This window comes from Phoenix dactylifera, chromosome 11, assembly GCF_051530095.1.
Source record: "Phoenix dactylifera cultivar Ajwa chromosome 11, Ajwa_hap1_PhDact_Kaust_v1.1, whole genome shotgun sequence".
NCBI lineage: Eukaryota > Viridiplantae > Streptophyta > Magnoliopsida > Arecales > Arecaceae > Phoenix > Phoenix dactylifera.
Genome location: NC_143200.1, coordinates 17,572,952 through 17,589,338, shown reverse-complemented (window position 1 = coordinate 17,589,338; position 16,387 = coordinate 17,572,952). Strand labels below are relative to the sequence as shown.

The following is a 16,387-nucleotide window of genomic DNA, read 5'->3' as shown; positions in this document are numbered from 1 at the left end:
TTCTCTTTTTTTTTTTTTGGTAGATTCCTGATACTTCAACAGTTCGTAGAGATGGTGATGGTGCTGAATCCGGTCCCTGATACTTTTTAGACTGTTATTTAAGGAGTTTTATATGTATCTTTCTTATATTTTTCAAAGTACAATGTAATTCTAAAACTTATTAATCATGTATGACAATATAAATGTTTTGAATGACCTGAATATTTGTGTTGATATAAATGTAATGCAGGTTTATATTGATGTAAATGTTGATTTATGATATGCATTTGTTTTCTAATTTTTTTTTAAAAAAAAATTCCTCTTCCGACGCTTTAAAGCGTCGTCAAAACGCGGTGCCTGGCAAGCTTTCGCCTACGCTTATAAGCGTCGGCCAAAACACGCCGCCAGGCCCCCTTTAGTTTATGCCGACGCATTTTTACGTTGGAAATGGCGCCTACACCGACGCTTTCCTTAGCGTCGGGAAATCCCAGGTTTTACCGACGCTTTTGTTTAGCGTCGGCGAAAACCTTTCCCACTCCGATATGGTCGACGCGTTTACGACGCTTTCCTTTGCGTCGGCTGGGTTTTTGCCGACGCTTATTAGCGTCGGCAAAGGCCCTCAAAAACGTCGGTAAAACTTATAATTCCTGTAGTGCAACTTGGCCCATTCACATCCCTAATCGTGGACCAAGCAGGTCGATCTGCACCATCCATGCCTCCAGATCATCAGAGCATGGTTAGGCAAGATTTTAACATCAATAATTAAGATAGAGGATAGATCAAAAATCTATTTATTAAATGAGTTAAAAATTTATCTCAACTTACCTGTTTTGCTAAACTTATGTATCGAATCACGGGTTAAGTATCGCCTGATTTTCCGGTCAATAAATTGGCCCCATCCCCACGAGAGTCTAATGATTAGTTTGACGCCAAATGCTTTAGCTTTATATATATATATATATATATATATATAAAAAAATGCTGTGGCTTATCTTGGTACCGAGAACCCGAGACCGCTGCCGTTCTCTCTCTCTGGTCTCTATACCATCCACCCCATAAAATCACGAATCAAAGACCTAGGGTTACATCTCCTCCAAGCCCACGGGTTCTCCGATAGCTCTGTGGTCTCTCTCTCGTTCCGGTTTCCTGTATTCTTTCCCTTTAATTTTGTCTAATGAATGTTGGGAAATTATGTTGTTTTGGTGACTGAAAGGCTTCCATCTACTTGTACTTGTCGTGGATTACAATTTTTTTTTGTTAATTCAAACATTAGAATTTCGCGGTAATTAGATCTATTCCATTGTGCTGATTGTTTTAGTTCACTGATGTGTTCTGCTGCTATCATTGCACCTGTAGTGGTCGCTAACAATTTGTGGTTACCATCAATCCTTGTTCCAAAATTTGGCTGTGATTTTTTAACACGAGGAGATGCAGTGGTGGTTATTCTTTCTAAGTGGTTGACAGAATGGTTATCCTTTCCACCAGTTTGCTGAGTGAATTGGTTTTATTTGTCCAAACTTTCTTTCTTACTGTGTGAAAGAGGATTGATGTCAATACTTCTCCTAGTAAATTGACTTCCTTCGAAGAATGTATACTAACAAATCAGTGGAGGTTGGTAGAAAGCATTGTACCGAATGTTTAATAATGCTAATAGTAGTAGTGGTGGTGGTGTTTATTACTATTTGAGAATATGGAAGACAGTTTCTGTTGAACAGCAAACGTCATCTTTCTATCAGGGAAAACTTTGATTGCTTTGAATGTCTGTCTTTCATAGTGCACACATCTCTTAAAAAGCTTATCATAGACAAGGTCTCTAAAAGCTGAGGTATCAGTCATCTTGGTGAGACGGGAACCAAGATGCCAAGATCTTGGTTTATCTCAGCTGAGATGGATAGTGGGGGAATTTGAGTTGGATCAAGATTTTTAGGGATATCGGCTGATATATTAACACTAAGGAAAAAATAATAAGTTGATCTATCATCTTTGAGTTATTTGTGCACGATCCTCATTGTAGGACGCTACATCATAACTAGTATGATAGCTCTTTGTACAAGATCATTGATGTTGAATTGAGAGATCTTGCCATGAGGAGAAGTGCAAAACTTGAAGCTGTTATTGCAAACATCAAGAGCGATTTGAAATCATTTGGTCATTAGGATCCAACCCCTTCATCTTGGTTGCACCCAATATCAAGTTGGAACATAAGAGTTAGATTACAAGTGAAATGGAGGAAAGTCATATTTGTTGTGTGTTTCCACATACATAGTCATGAACTTAAATATGGTCTGAAGGCATCCATTCGTGATTTATCAGTTCCTAATGTCCTTCTTTTTGGGTCATTAAGGATCGGGTACTCTGTGATGTCATTCTAATGATGGCAACACACCTTTTGTCAGGAAGGTCATGGTTATTTGATTGTAGTCTGGAATATAATGGTTAAGCTAATGTATATTCCATATGATATCAAGGCAGAGAATTTACATTTTTTATGAGCAAGCTAACCAATCATGAACATGAACTAGAAACTTTTAGTTTGACTTAGAAATTCCAGTGTATCACTAGCAAAAGGATTCTTGGACCTTATCCCAGAGAGTTAAAGAGCCACTTTCAAATATGATAATCTCGGCTGAGCTACATGCAGCAGAAGTGGTTGAAACAGTCATATGCAGGGAGATCTTTTGCCTTCATGTGTTTCAGTAAATATCAGAGGAAGTCCATAATCAATACAGAAGGCCTTAATAGGGTGGGTACCCTGTAAATAGATTGGCAGTTGTAATAAAGTTTTCTAATCTTTGTGGTTTAGGTGTTACTTTTCTCTCTTGTCTTCTTTTCTCTCTACTTTTCTTCTAATCTTCTTCTTCTTGTCAGTACTCATACTAGTCCTGAAATAAATTCTTGTTAACACTTATAATGCTAACTCCTTTTTCTTCTTCTTGTTCTAACAAGTGGTTTGCCACTCTAAGTTACAAAGAGGATAGGGCCGCCACCATCTAAACAGATTGGCAGTTGTAATGAAGTATTTTTATGTGTGATTTGAGGGTTACTTTTGTCTTTTGTCTCCTTTACTCTACTTTTCTCCTCCTCCTCTACCTCCTCCTCCCCCTTACCAACACTCATAAAAGCCTACTTCTTCTTCAAGCCTTTTGTCCTCCTCCGCCTCCTCCTCCTCCTCCTCCTCCTCCTCGTCGACGCTTAGAAAAGTCAACTTCTTCTTCAAGCCCAACTTCTTCTTCAAGCCTTTCCTCCATAGATTGCCAGCTGTTCTTCATGATCCTGTCACCAAACCAGGTAATGAACCTGTCATCAAACCAGGTAATAGTCCTGAAATAAGCCCTTGTCAACACTTATAAAAGCTAACCGTAAATGCTAGTTCCATCCCTTACCGATCGTATCTCCTAATGAAAACCCAAGAACCTTCCATGATCCTTCTTAAACAAAAGCTGTATGTCTGTCTATATATCTTTGCAGATTTCTGGATAGAAACCATATAAAACTTTCAAGAAATCTAGCAATGCAATCTATGAGCCTTACTATCACCTGTAACATGATTCTAATCAATACGAGGTCACATCAACCTGTTATGTAGTTGTTTATGTAAGCTAAGCTGGGCGTTCGGCTGCATTGCTGATGCTTAAGGTTGGTTTCAGGCCAAACTGTGGTGAGATAGATGGATGTGATGTGTTTAAAAAAGGTCAACTTCAGGGTAAGGATTTTCAATTTACCTAGCAGTGGAAGGTGATGGTAGTGTTTCTGCCAAGTATATCTTGAATGGCCTATGTTCCTTGTTAAGTGTTTGCTGGAGGTACATTCTAGCAAGAATTTATATTTTACAGCAAGATGACCCAAAATTTCCATGGATTTGTTAAAAAATCAAAAATTTATATTTTTTGGGTGCGTACATATGAGAACTTGGAGTCTTTTCTGTATAGGCAATTATTTGCTTAGTTTGTCAAAGAATTTGACATTGTGTACAAATAGAGATCAATTTTTCCTCTCATTTTTTAAGGAAATGATATATTGGGCAAAGAATTGATGTTCTTTTGACTTCCCATATCTGTGAAACAATTAAGGGCCTGTTTGGATAATCCTATTGGATCCTCATGATTGGAAATGGGATTTTTAGGATTGCAGAATATAAGGCCTAGCCCACCTCATATTAACTAGACCCATCTCAGCCCATTTCTGCTGGGATAAAAAAAATGACCTGCTGATCTTTTTTCTTCCTATGGTATTCGGGCCGGCCTACTCCCAAACTATTTCTGAATATTTTATGAATATAAACCTATCCAGCCTATAGTCTGTGATCCTGCTGATTGTACTGGCCTAATTTATAAATCTTATAGGATTTTTAGCCCAATTTTGTAGAAAAATCTAAACATGCCCTAAAAGAATTTAAAAATAATTAATTGCTCATATTCCTATAGTTGATTTTTATGTCATCTTGCATCATTGAAAAAGGTATACTATATTATGAAGGTCTCTCATGTGTTCTCTAAAATCTATGATGCAGATTTTATCATTACATCTGTCCAACAGTAGCCTGACCAGGTCAAGCAGCGTATCTGTTTGAGTTGTGTGTCAGAAGTTAAAAGTTCATCTTCTTTGCAACCGTCTTTTGAAAATGGTATTACTAAACTATACATTCTTGTATTTAACTTTTGTATGTTGGCATGAATCCTCATAAACCATGATGAATGATTGATGCAGGATATCCTCAATAATGTTCCACATCTATGTATTCCATGTCTGCATTTTTGCGAACAACAGATTTTCATTCTCCATACTTCTTTTTATGTTAAGCGACATGTCACTTTTCTGCTGGGTGTTTCAAAACTCAAATATTTAGTGCCTGTTTCTTTCTAAAACCAATATGGTTTATCTCTCTTCTTTTTATTTCTCTTCCTCATCTTTCTCTCCCAAGGCATAATTTGGGAGAAAGGAGGAATCCACTTAATCTCATGCATAATAGTATGGAAAACTAGTAGGCAAATAAGCACTAATTCTTCAATTATGTAGTAATTATGAACAAGGTCCGCAACCTCGGTACTGGGTACCGTATCGGTATCTTATCGATTTTGGTACAGTATGGTACGCCTTCGTACCTTATCGCGGCACGCCTCAGTACAAATTGATATACATCTCGGTATATCTTGGTACACCCAGTACAGGCGGTACGGAGCTTGTACCGACTTGAAGGTAAGTTTTATATTGATTTTCTTCCAGTACGGTATGGTACGCCCCGTACCGGGCGGTACAGGGCTGTGCGGCAAACCATGCTTAAGCTTAAAGAAGAACATGCTAGCTATTAGCAAAACCACATATTAAGTGCTAGAACCGACATGTGGAGTTAATTGTCCAAGTATAAAAGACTTCTATGAGAAGATAACACAAGGGATATAGGAGGAAGATTTGGTAATTGAGGCATTGAGTTATAGTGCTGCAGGAGGGGTTAAAATAAATTTTTAATCTGTTTTTGTTGAAAAAGAAAAACATTAGGTGTAGCAGATAAATTTTTGATAAATATTTTGCTGTTCAGCTCCCTACCATGAGCAGAACTAGTTTTCTGACTTTCAACAGGTCTGCACTACTTTGATAGCAAAAAAAAAAGAGAGTTTGGGCTACTTATTCAATGACTCTGTCAATGTAGTTTACTATCAACATTGGTATTCTCGATCCGATATCTTCCCTTTAGCAATTTGTTGTAATGCTACCCTTTTTATGATGCAGGCTATGTATATTCGTGTAAAGCGCAACAAGACAACCTACTTTGTGCAGTGTGATCCAACCGAGACAACTCTAAACATTAAGCAGAAATTGCAAAATTTGATTGATCAACCAAGCAATAATCAGCGTTTAAGCTTGGTAGCAACTAATGATATATTAGATGATTCAAAGACATTAGCTGAACAGAAGGTAATCATATTCAAACAAGATGCTCTGACCATACTCTAAATTTGTTTGCTTTACAAGCTTTTTTTTTTAATTGGTGCTTTTCCTAAATTGATCATTGTTTTGTAGACAAAAATTTGGACCAGTAAAGTTTGTTAATTTCTTTTTATTGACCTATGTGTAGGTGGAGAATGATGCTGTTGTGGCATTGGCTCTCAGAAAAGGTTTCGTTGTTCTTCTTATCTATTTATATCTATTAATTGCTTGACTCTATTGATGACCAACATTTACATGTACAATATTGCATGACTGACCTCTATGACCTCGTTGATCATCTTATTGTGTGAATTCTGTATTTCCTATATGTAATTGCTTGTCACTTTATATGTACAAGATGCTATTTATGTATAGCTTATTAGCTATCTTGCGGCTATTTTCTAGCTATTTCACCTTAGTATAGCCAGCATTTCCAAGTTTCTGTTCCCATATTTAGTTTCTTCTAGGTCTGTGATCCTCACCAAAATTTTCTACGACTCCTTTTTCTTAGTTTCAAGCCTATTATTTTGAGATCATCTCTATTAATTACTGTGTTCTCTATCACTTGACTTTCCCCTGCTGGGGTAAGATCTGTCAGTCGAGCATCTCCAAAAGAAAAATATTTGGCATCTTCATTTGCTGCATTGCATTTAACCAGCGCTTGCACCTGTCTTGTGCTCAAGCACCATCTCTATTGCCAAACTTGGTGACCACGACAAAATCCCTGCTTCCATTGTTTACCATTTGAGCTTTGTGTCGAGGCAATCGTACAAAAGTGCAATTCCCCTCCTTTTTGGTGCAACAAAATGGTCAAAAGCAGAATCTCAAGGATATATAGGTCTTCTGTTCATCTGGACTATTTAGGCTTTTCCTTTGCAGTAAATTTGCTTCGCTAAGGGTACAAACAAAGGCCTATCATGGCTGTTGTTTAGTCACAAAGAAATAAGTTTACACTAGCAATTTTGATCAGTTGATCAGTGGTCTGAGATTGCTGATGCAACAAAATTAGGTGATTTATTTATCATGAAAAAAATAGTTGCATTTCTTGACTTTCTGGTTTTCTTTTAATCTCTAGGCTGTTTTCCAGATTGCTTCAGATTGTTGGACAGGTCAGCTTAGTTTGGATTTACCAGAGTTCTGAAGGATGGGTCTCTAGTAGTAGCCTTCAGCAAAAAAGAAAAAAAAAAAAGGAAAGAAAGATTGAAAGAGAAAGAAAAGAAAAGAAAACAGAGAAGGTAATATTGCGAAGAAATTAGTACTTTAGGAAGGCTTTGCAACTTTGGTTGTGAGTTTACAGTAGCTATTGCTTGTACACAGGCTTTTTCTTAAAAGTTAGTGATGCATGGTTTATCTGAAATGGATTTTGGATTATATTGAGAAAGTCAAAGTAGGATGAAAGCTTTATAACCACATCAGCGAAGCAAGAATTTGAGATAGGCGCAACAATTTTCTGGATGGTTTCAGATTGCTGGACAGGTTAGACTAGTGTGCATTTTTTTAAACTTGTAAGCAAAGAACTCGAATGCAGGTGAAAGATGAATATAGCTTGTTAGGAGATAGAGAGGCAATGTTGCTGCAGAAAGAATACAATTTTTAGGAGGCTCTAATAGAAACTATTTGGGCTAGGCTTTGCTACTAACTTATATGGTTATCTCAGCATTTGCCTCATGTATAAGTGTTTTCTTGTCGACCATCAACATATTAACTTCATGCGAACATGTAAATATAATTGCATTACTGAAGAGTTTGCTTAAGATAATTTATGTTAAAGCCTAATATCTTGCTAGATGTTTATCTTCTTTTTTTATTCCCTCCTGCAAACCATTCTTTGATTCAATAAGTCATCGCAAAGTGCTACTTGTTATCATGAAGTCTTTATTGTGTCCGCACATGTAGCATATTGGATGGAAGGACAACACTTAAGCAAAAACGAGAACATGGTAAGCATTTTTTTTGTTTAGCAGATACAATTTAGATTTCCAAATTGTAAGACATAAGAATATGTTATTGGTATTTTATTTGCTTTTATTGGATTATTTTCATTGATAATGAATTTGTTTTTCAAAAAAAGGGTTTGTCAAATGTTTCCTCTTGAAGAGCTCCTGAATAACAAAGATGCCCAAGAAATAGATCTAGTGCTACATTGGCTGGAATACAGTGTGGAATACCATCCAGAGAAATGACTTGTATGCATTCTTAAGTTATATGGAAGAAACTGCTGTCTATAATTCCCTTTGTATATGTGTAGCTACCATTCCTCATGTGATCAGGGAATATAATTTACCGACAAAATAATTCCCTGATGGTAATCTGAAACCATTGGCCCCACCCTAGAGATGACCAGTGCTCCAACTTCTTCCCGCATAGACCCCATTTCCCTTTTTGGGAGCCCATGTAAGTCCCATGAAAGATGCTAATAGAATAAAAGAACCTAAGGAGAGACAAGTTACATCTATCAATAATTTAGTCAAAGCAACATTGTTGGGCATAGTGACATCTCAACCAGTCTAGTGTCTCATAGTAGTGATGACTCATTACTGGATTCAGAAGATGAACTGCCTGCATTCGTGCACAGGTTACATCTCGATGCTTTTTATGCATGCATTTTGCTCTCTGTTGCCTTCATTTTAGTTTTGATGCCTAAGAAGAGAAGAGAACAATTCTCTTCCACGTGTCTTTTTTTCTTTTCTCTAGACATATTGGCAATAAGGACAAGAAATAACTAAAATTTTCTTATTTGATTCTGTTCAGTTTTAAGATACGCTAGTTTGCACATGCTACGAAAATTGAAGGAAGCTGACATTAGATGACAAATGGCTACTATATACTCCCTTCTATATTGTTTTAATGTTCTGGGAGAATAACTGAAGATTATATGAGGTTGGAAGGCTCCATCTGAAAAAATTAGTTGAAGCACAAATCATACGAGTTACCCTTGCATTCAGGAGTTCATAAACTTTTTTAATCTTAATTCTGGTTTCATTATTTTATTTTGATTCTTTTATTAGATATCTGAAAGTCGGTGTCATTTGTTACATTATTTTTATTCATTGTTGGTTTGAAATGGAGGGAAAATGGTATACCATGGTATCTAGACACTATAGGAAAATGGGCCTTTCCCGGCATTTTTTTCAGCATTCACCGACGCTTATAAGCGTCGGTGAAAACCCGGCCGACGCAACAGGAAGCGTCGCAAAAGCGTCAGCGATACCTGAGTGGGAAAATATTTTGCCGACGCTAAGAAAAAGCGTCGGCAAAAGCCAAGATTTATCGACACTTAGTAAAGCGTCAGTGTATGCTGTTTTTCCGACGCCAAAAAGCGTCGGCATAAACTAGAACTTGGGCATGGTGGATAGTGGCGGGGTTTTGTCCGACGCTTAACGCAGGTTTTTACCGACGCTTATTAGCGTCGGTTGTATATTTTTACCGACGCTTTCTAGCGTCGGCGAAAGCGTTTCAGCCCGTGCCAGAGTCGTTTTTTAACGACGCTTTAAAGCGTCGGGAGTGGTTTTTTTTAAAGAAAAAAATTAGAAATATGCATATTAAGAAACATATTATAGCAATATGAACCTGCATTACATTACATCAAAACAAACATTCAGATCATTCAAAAAATGCATATTGTCATATATGATGAAATTTACATAATAAGTTTAGAATTACAATGTATTTTGAAAAATATAAGAAAGATACATATAAAACTTCTTAGATAACTGTCTCAAAAATATCAGGGACCGGATTCAGCACCATCATCATCTCTACGAGCTGTTGAAGTATCAGAAATCTATATAAAAAAAAAGAGAAACTTTAGAAGTTAGGAATATGAAAATCATTAACTAATGAAAATAAGTGATAATTATGTAAAGTCATCAAATATATATAGTTATTTACCTGAGGAGGGAGAAATCGCTGCAACATAGATGAAGTATGCTCAAGCTGAGACTGCAAAGTTTGTTGGTTCTGCTTCAGCTTCGCCAACTCTGCCGATGGCGATCCTTCATATCTTCAATTGTTGCCCGAAGTCTACTAACTTCTGCATTGCTACTACCTTCTCCAGCATTTCTTGTATACATTCCCACTGCAGACAACTGAGTGGGGGTAACTCCAACGCCATAACCCTTCACTCGACCATAACGCTCTGGGCCCAATAATTCGGCGAGCACCTGAGCTTCGACATGACTGGTCGCGTCGGATGATGATGATTCTCCGACACGCTCTGAAATAAGAGTTGTTGCCTTGTCCTATAATGCACAAAAGAAAAAGTCATATTAATATATGGCAATAATAGAACTAATAATAATATCGTTGAAAGATTCAAAAATGAATACATACAACTATATCTCTTGCCTCCTTCCGAACAAAACTGCCATCTCGGTGGGTGTGAGTCATCTTATAAAACTCCACCTTACCAGGCTCCCTTCCATTATCATCCATCTACAACAAAAAGTATATTGACAAGCTAGTTATCATGATACATGCTATATGATAGAACAGTTTAAAATAGTTGTAAAGAGTTTAAAAAAAACTTACGAATTCAGCTCTACGCCTAGCACAACTCATCGAGCCTGAAGTATGAGGAACAGTCTGAGAGGCTCGTGCAGCTCTACCAATGTTGAAATACGTCTTTCCAAAAAAAGAATAAACAATATAATATATTTAATGTATAAATTTGTAATCTATATTATTAGTAAATACAATCTAAGGTATTGAAAAAATATACACAACTTGAGATTTCTCTGAAAACCAGTAGTGGACAAGCTCCCTCCATTGATGAGGGATTACATCAGGAGGACAAACACGAGCCACCCTCTCTTCAGTCATGCCCACGTGCTTCCAGTCTGCCTTTAGTTTCGCCTTATATTCTTTCCATTTGCGGTTGACGGACTTCAGCACCCAATCATGGCTATTTGCAGGAAGGACAAACTTTTTCTACACCAAAGTCAAGAATGTTATAACAATGATAAATCAAAAAATAAAATTGTGATAGTAAACAAATTCAATTCTTTACCTCAATAACTTTAAGAAGCTCAACCTTATACGAAGGAAGCATTTCATTCCATTTCGTATAGTTGAGCGGACACAACTGACCCATCCGTGCAACCGATCCTAGAAAAGTCGATAAAATGCTTGCAGTCCTCTTAATAGGCTGCCCCAGTTCATTGCATTGGACGACGATCTTCTCATCCTCACGTAGACTCCACACGTCCCATGCTCGAGTGGGTCCTCGTGTCCTCCTCACTCTTTCCAGTCCATCTATAAAAATAAAATAAAATATCCATGGATTGTAAGAAAAATTAATATAAAAAATGTAAATCAAATTACCCTGGATGTGCACGTCATTCATGTCTGGACAATCAGCAGGTGGCACGTACTCAGACTGAGATTCGTGCTGATGGGGCTCGTCGGGCTGCTGGGACCGTAGGGACTGATCGGAAGAAGATCCCACGGATGTGTGCTGAAACTCCACATCTCTGAATCGTTTTCCTCGCGGCATGTTGTTACCTAGTATGCATAAAAAAAAGTAATATTAGTTAAATAATAAATAAAATCTAAATGAATTGCTAATTAGTTCAATGTATAGAAGTAATTTCTATACATTAAGCAAATGTATAGAAATGCCAGAAATGCTTAGAACCTGCCACCATTCTCCAACTGATGAACAAATAGCCCACGATTTCCTAATGCTCAGCACAGAACACATCTCAAAGGCAAGTTCCAGTTCCTCTTTGTTTGATTCTCCACTGTTAATAGCTTTTTAATCAACAACAGCCTCCCAATATCCCTAAGCTTCTTCAGAATTGCACTCCTCCAAGTAGCATAAAAAATAGGAGGAACGGATCTCTCCGCAGTAGGAAAAAAAAAAAATCATAGAAACCTTTCACATGGAAGATCCCATATCCAAGTCACCCTGTCTATGCCCTCATTCAGAAGCACATGCTGTTGGATGCTAACCAAATCAGCAGCCTCATCTTGCTCCTCCTCAACTTGGGCCAAATAGAAAGCTGACTGTTCTCATCCCTTGCATAATTCTCTATTAACTGATGGAGCTTAATAGTAGGAGGAGTTGATTCCCTAGCCACAAGAATCTGTCCAAAATTTAGTGTCAGCCCCATACCCAACCTTTACATTTATGCTTGTAAAAAAAAATTCTCTTTTGCCTTCAGAACACTCTTTCATGCAGGTGAAGTAATGTTGCTCGGGGAAGAGCTTGACCATCCAACTCTTTTTCTATATAGTATCTAAGTTCGACAAAACATTTCCAAGATAAACTTTCTTCCAGTGGCAATCTCCACCACCACTTCAACATGAAAGATATAGTATCTAAGATCTCTCCTTGACTCCATTTATTTAATTGATAGCTATCTCAATCTATATCTCAGAAATACTCCACCAACCTCAACAAGTCATCCTTCATTTATCTCAAGCGATCTGAATTCCTGCTCCTCAAGCTGAATCTAGCTAAAGTCCAAATAAATATATTTTCAGCAATTTTATTGAAAATATCATCATGAGAGCCATGTATCAAGCTCATCCACTATCTTCATAGCATATCCATTCTCAATTTGTATGATACTGCTAAAAGCCACTAGATTTACATTCCTTGAAAGCAAAACCTTTTTCACACTCAGTGAATGCCTCTTGACTTTTGGATACCATTGCCAACTTTTCTTGCAGTTAGTGAATACAGTTTTTTCTTGTGCCGCTCCAGACAACTCTGAAGGTACATCAAGAGACAGCAACCTCCTCTAAAGTTACACCACCGACAGGCATGAATGTCATTTATTTTCTCACTACTCTTCAGCTCTTACAATGAAAATTATACTCTATATTTGGTGGCTCAATTTTCTTGAAACATATCCTCAAAAGACAAAATCAATAATAATTATATGACACCTCTAGTGTCTCCATGTTAGAATTGAAGAGTATGCAATTCAATGGGACAATCTAATCTAAAAAGTTAAAAATATTGCAGTTGAAACAAAACAATGGTCTAAAAATTTAGCAACATAATGTTCCTTCCCAATCAGGCAGATGCCATATGAATGTTTTTATGTAATAAGCTATTTTCCAAGCTTCCTAGAAATATTCAGGACACTGCAGATAATCCGACCACAAGACACATGCCAGATATATTATATTAATTCCTCAAAATAGATTCAATAGTGCTTCTATTAGGCCTGTCATCATAGATTGCAGCATAAATTTGATTCACAATTCAATGCCCTTGGGAACAAATCGGGTGGGATCAAAATTGGCTCATTAGTTCAACTTGATTCATGAAGCAGCATCAGCATGAACCCTCAATTTCAGTAGATAATAAAGTAACTAAAGATATAACTCATTTTCATCACAAATACTACAATCGTTTTTTAGATACTATATAGTATAGAGCTTTGTAAAGCAGTCTGCACATATTAAAAGATAAACCGATATCCTTAACTCCCACTCTCTCTCTTCCTCCTGCATTTCGCCATTTAGCACGAAAATGACCTTCTGTTACTGGTTCTCTTCTGTATGGGCCGTGTTCTATATGAAACATTAATTAGTTCATATTTTTCTACATGCTAGTGCCCTTCCAAAAAGAAATGGCTTCCTAAATTGCATTGATTGATTGCAGCACTCCACCGACAGTTTAATCATGCTGTATATTAGCTTCAAGTTTAATCATGCTGTTTTATCAAAGAAATGGCTTAAAATCTATCACATCTCGACCTAGGATAGGGTTTGTATCTTTTGCATGAAAGAAGAATTTACCTCTTTCTCAGGCGGAGGGAGATGGGATCGGCCGGTCGGCGCCGCAGAGGAGGGAGGATGAGAGGAGGATGCGGACGGTCGCCCGGCGCTGGAGAGGAGGAAGCAGAAGAGGAGCTTGGTGTCAGACGTCGCTCAGCGCCGGAGAGGACAAGAGATGGGGGAGGCGGTGGATTGATGTCGGCACCAGAAGGAGGAGGAGAGGAGAGTGGCTTGGATTCGTGGCTCAAATCCAGGAGACAGGGGAGGCGGTGGATGATGTCGACGCCGGAGGGAGGAGGAGAGGAGAGTGGCTTGGCTCAGATCCAAGAGACGGGGGAGGCGGTGGATTGATGTCGGCGCCGGAGAGGAGAGGAGAGCTAGGGCATCGAGTGGGGTTTGAGATGGGGATCGGTTTTGAGATGGTTTTGGCCTCCGACGACGCCTATAAGCGTGGTCGTAGGTCCGGTTTTCCACAACGCTTAAAAAGCGTTGTCGATTCCAAATCTCTACCGACACTTTTTAAAAGCGTCGGCACAATTTGGCGCGGAACCAAAATTTTCCGACGCTTTCTCCTAGGGTCGGGAAATATTATTTTTTTTTGTAGTGAGAACACTTTGATATAAATCATGCTCTATGTTCACTACAGTCAGAAAAAGGAAGAATGTCCGGTATAACAAAACTGGATCGGTACTAGTTGGATAAAACTATTTATTGAACTGTTTAATAAATGAAGCTTTAGCACATTTGAGATGCAGTCTTTTAAAACAAGAGTTGTTTTATGATTCTTTGATAGCTCAACATATGTCAAGGGGCTGTCTCACCTCGTTTATTATGTCATTTAAATCTGCAAGTTCTTATTTTGTACTATACCATCGCAATGATTTTTTATCAGCTAGTTATCTAATGATCTATTTTCTTTTCTCAGATGACAATGAGTTTGAGGAAGTGTACATTGCACAACCAGAAATCGTGAAGTCATGCTCTTGATGCATAGAGTGACAGACTGCTATCTGCTTAAAACTTCTCATATTCTGTGGTCTCTTAATGTGTTTTATATATTCAATGCACTCAAGATGGTGATTCCATTTCACCTATATGTAGTTTCATTTTGCTCTTCTGTGGAGCTGTTATGATGTACTTCCAATCACGATAGTGTTTGCTACAAAATGAAGCTTGACAAAGTTTACCTCAGAATCCATGTTTTTCCGCAAAAATATATCAATTTGTTACTGGGTAATCATATTGCCACTGGAGCTGATCATGAGCCGGGCCTCGGCCTAAACTCTATTCATTTGTAGTCGGGCTAGAACTATTTAAAATTTAACATTTTTCATGCCCAAACCTGGCCCATGATTAGCTCTAATCGCCACTGCCTTTTTGTGATAATCCACCTATTTGACTAAGCAATATGGATTATGTAGGAATAACCAATGTTCCCATTATTCTATCAGTCATGGAGATTTTGGTCGGGTGCACGATGAGAAAATGATGGAAGGGGCCGTAATGGTTCTGCTACAAGTGCCAGATTTGTACTTTGTAACTTTGATTTGTTTTAGTATGTGAACAAGTTAGGAATATTGTTGATGATCTTTGCAAATTGCTTGAAATGTTTAATTATCATTGTTGCTGGAAATTGGACCTAGGGGGTGACCATTGGCTGGGGAGGAGGAGCTCCGGCGAGTGACGTGTCGGCGTGCTGCGTCCTCCGGGGTACCTACAAGAAACCAGTGGCTGGGGTTCCCGGCGTCGGCCCTCCGATGCTTAAGTCAGAGGGGGCTTTGGTGGAGAAGGAGATAATATGTATGCGGAAGTCAGATGTTGTGTTTAAGCGGAAAGAGTTCCCCTTTTATAGGAGGGATACAGGGTTACCTGTGATGGGACTGGGCGAATTAATGAGTTACTGCCATGATTGGGCGCGATCGTGTGAATTAATGAACTGTCATGGGTGACTGAACAGAGTTGAGTGAGTCAACTAGTTACCGTAGATGGCCTGAGATTTTGAGTAAGCTGGAGGTCCGTGGAGATCGTGCGCATTTAATTGTTGACAGTCGCTCAGGCGGAGATCGCGGGATTAGATCCCGGATGAAGAGGGGAGGAGCTTGATTCCTGCAGGAGTGGAGAGGTCTGCTTCACCCTTCGGTCAGGCCTTCTTCGGACTGGAGATCGATCAGGCTTAGTTCGGCCGAGATCAGAGCAGCTAGGCCGCGCGTTTTGAGGTTGGGCGCGCTGGGTCGGATGCCTTTGAGGTCGGGTGCCTCCGAGGTCGGCCGCCTTGAGGTCGGGCACCTTGAGAGTTGCTGCCATAGCGCCCGTCATCACGTGCCGGCGATGCATCCACGTGCTTCGGGGCAATCCATTTTTTTTCCAACACTACCTTTCGACTTCCGAGTCCGAGCCGCTTACGAGCTCGGGCAAAGGGAATAATTGTCTTTATCATGCTGGTGGGATCATATAGCTTTAAATTGCTCTGCCGTTCCATGCGCTTCGGGGCATCTTTAATGAGGGTACGAGGCGAAGCCTTTTTGCTTTTCGAGGCTGCTCCGAGCCATGGGCTCATGATGTGGATCCCGGATCCGACGAGACGCTGCTTCGATTCTGCATTTAAAACGTCGATCCAGGTTGATACGCCCCTTCGGTGTCCAAGGCCAACACATGGCGCGATTTGGACGGAGAGCGGATTTGGTTCTGTCGATCTGGACCATCGGGGGGTTCTATGTAAACCCTAGCCTGGCCTTAAAAGCTCTCATTT

At 38.9% G+C, this 16,387-nt stretch overlaps 1 protein-coding gene across 7 annotated transcripts; it reads left to right on the top strand.

The window, feature by feature from the left end:
- The first annotated feature begins 955 nt into the window (after positions 1–955).
- On the top strand, positions 956–14,832 carry LOC103720445 (uncharacterized). Of its 7 annotated transcripts, none has more exons than XM_008810140.4 (7): positions 962–1,103; positions 4,490–4,603; positions 5,707–5,892; positions 6,053–6,092; positions 7,801–7,844; positions 12,580–12,671; positions 14,564–14,832. In XM_008810140.4, exons 2-6 carry the CDS (start codon positions 4,601–4,603, stop codon positions 12,652–12,654), a joined length of 348 nt encoding a protein of 115 aa, XP_008808362.1. In that variant the 5' UTR covers positions 962–1,103; positions 4,490–4,600; the 3' UTR covers positions 12,655–12,671; positions 14,564–14,832. The 7 variants fall into 7 exon arrangements, with proteins under 7 accessions (XP_088563134.1, XP_008808362.1, XP_088563132.1 ...); XM_088707006.1 differs by having other exon boundaries at positions 962–1,127; XM_088707007.1 differs by lacking the exon at positions 4,490–4,603.
- The last annotated feature ends 1,555 nt before the right edge of the window (positions 14,833–16,387 follow it).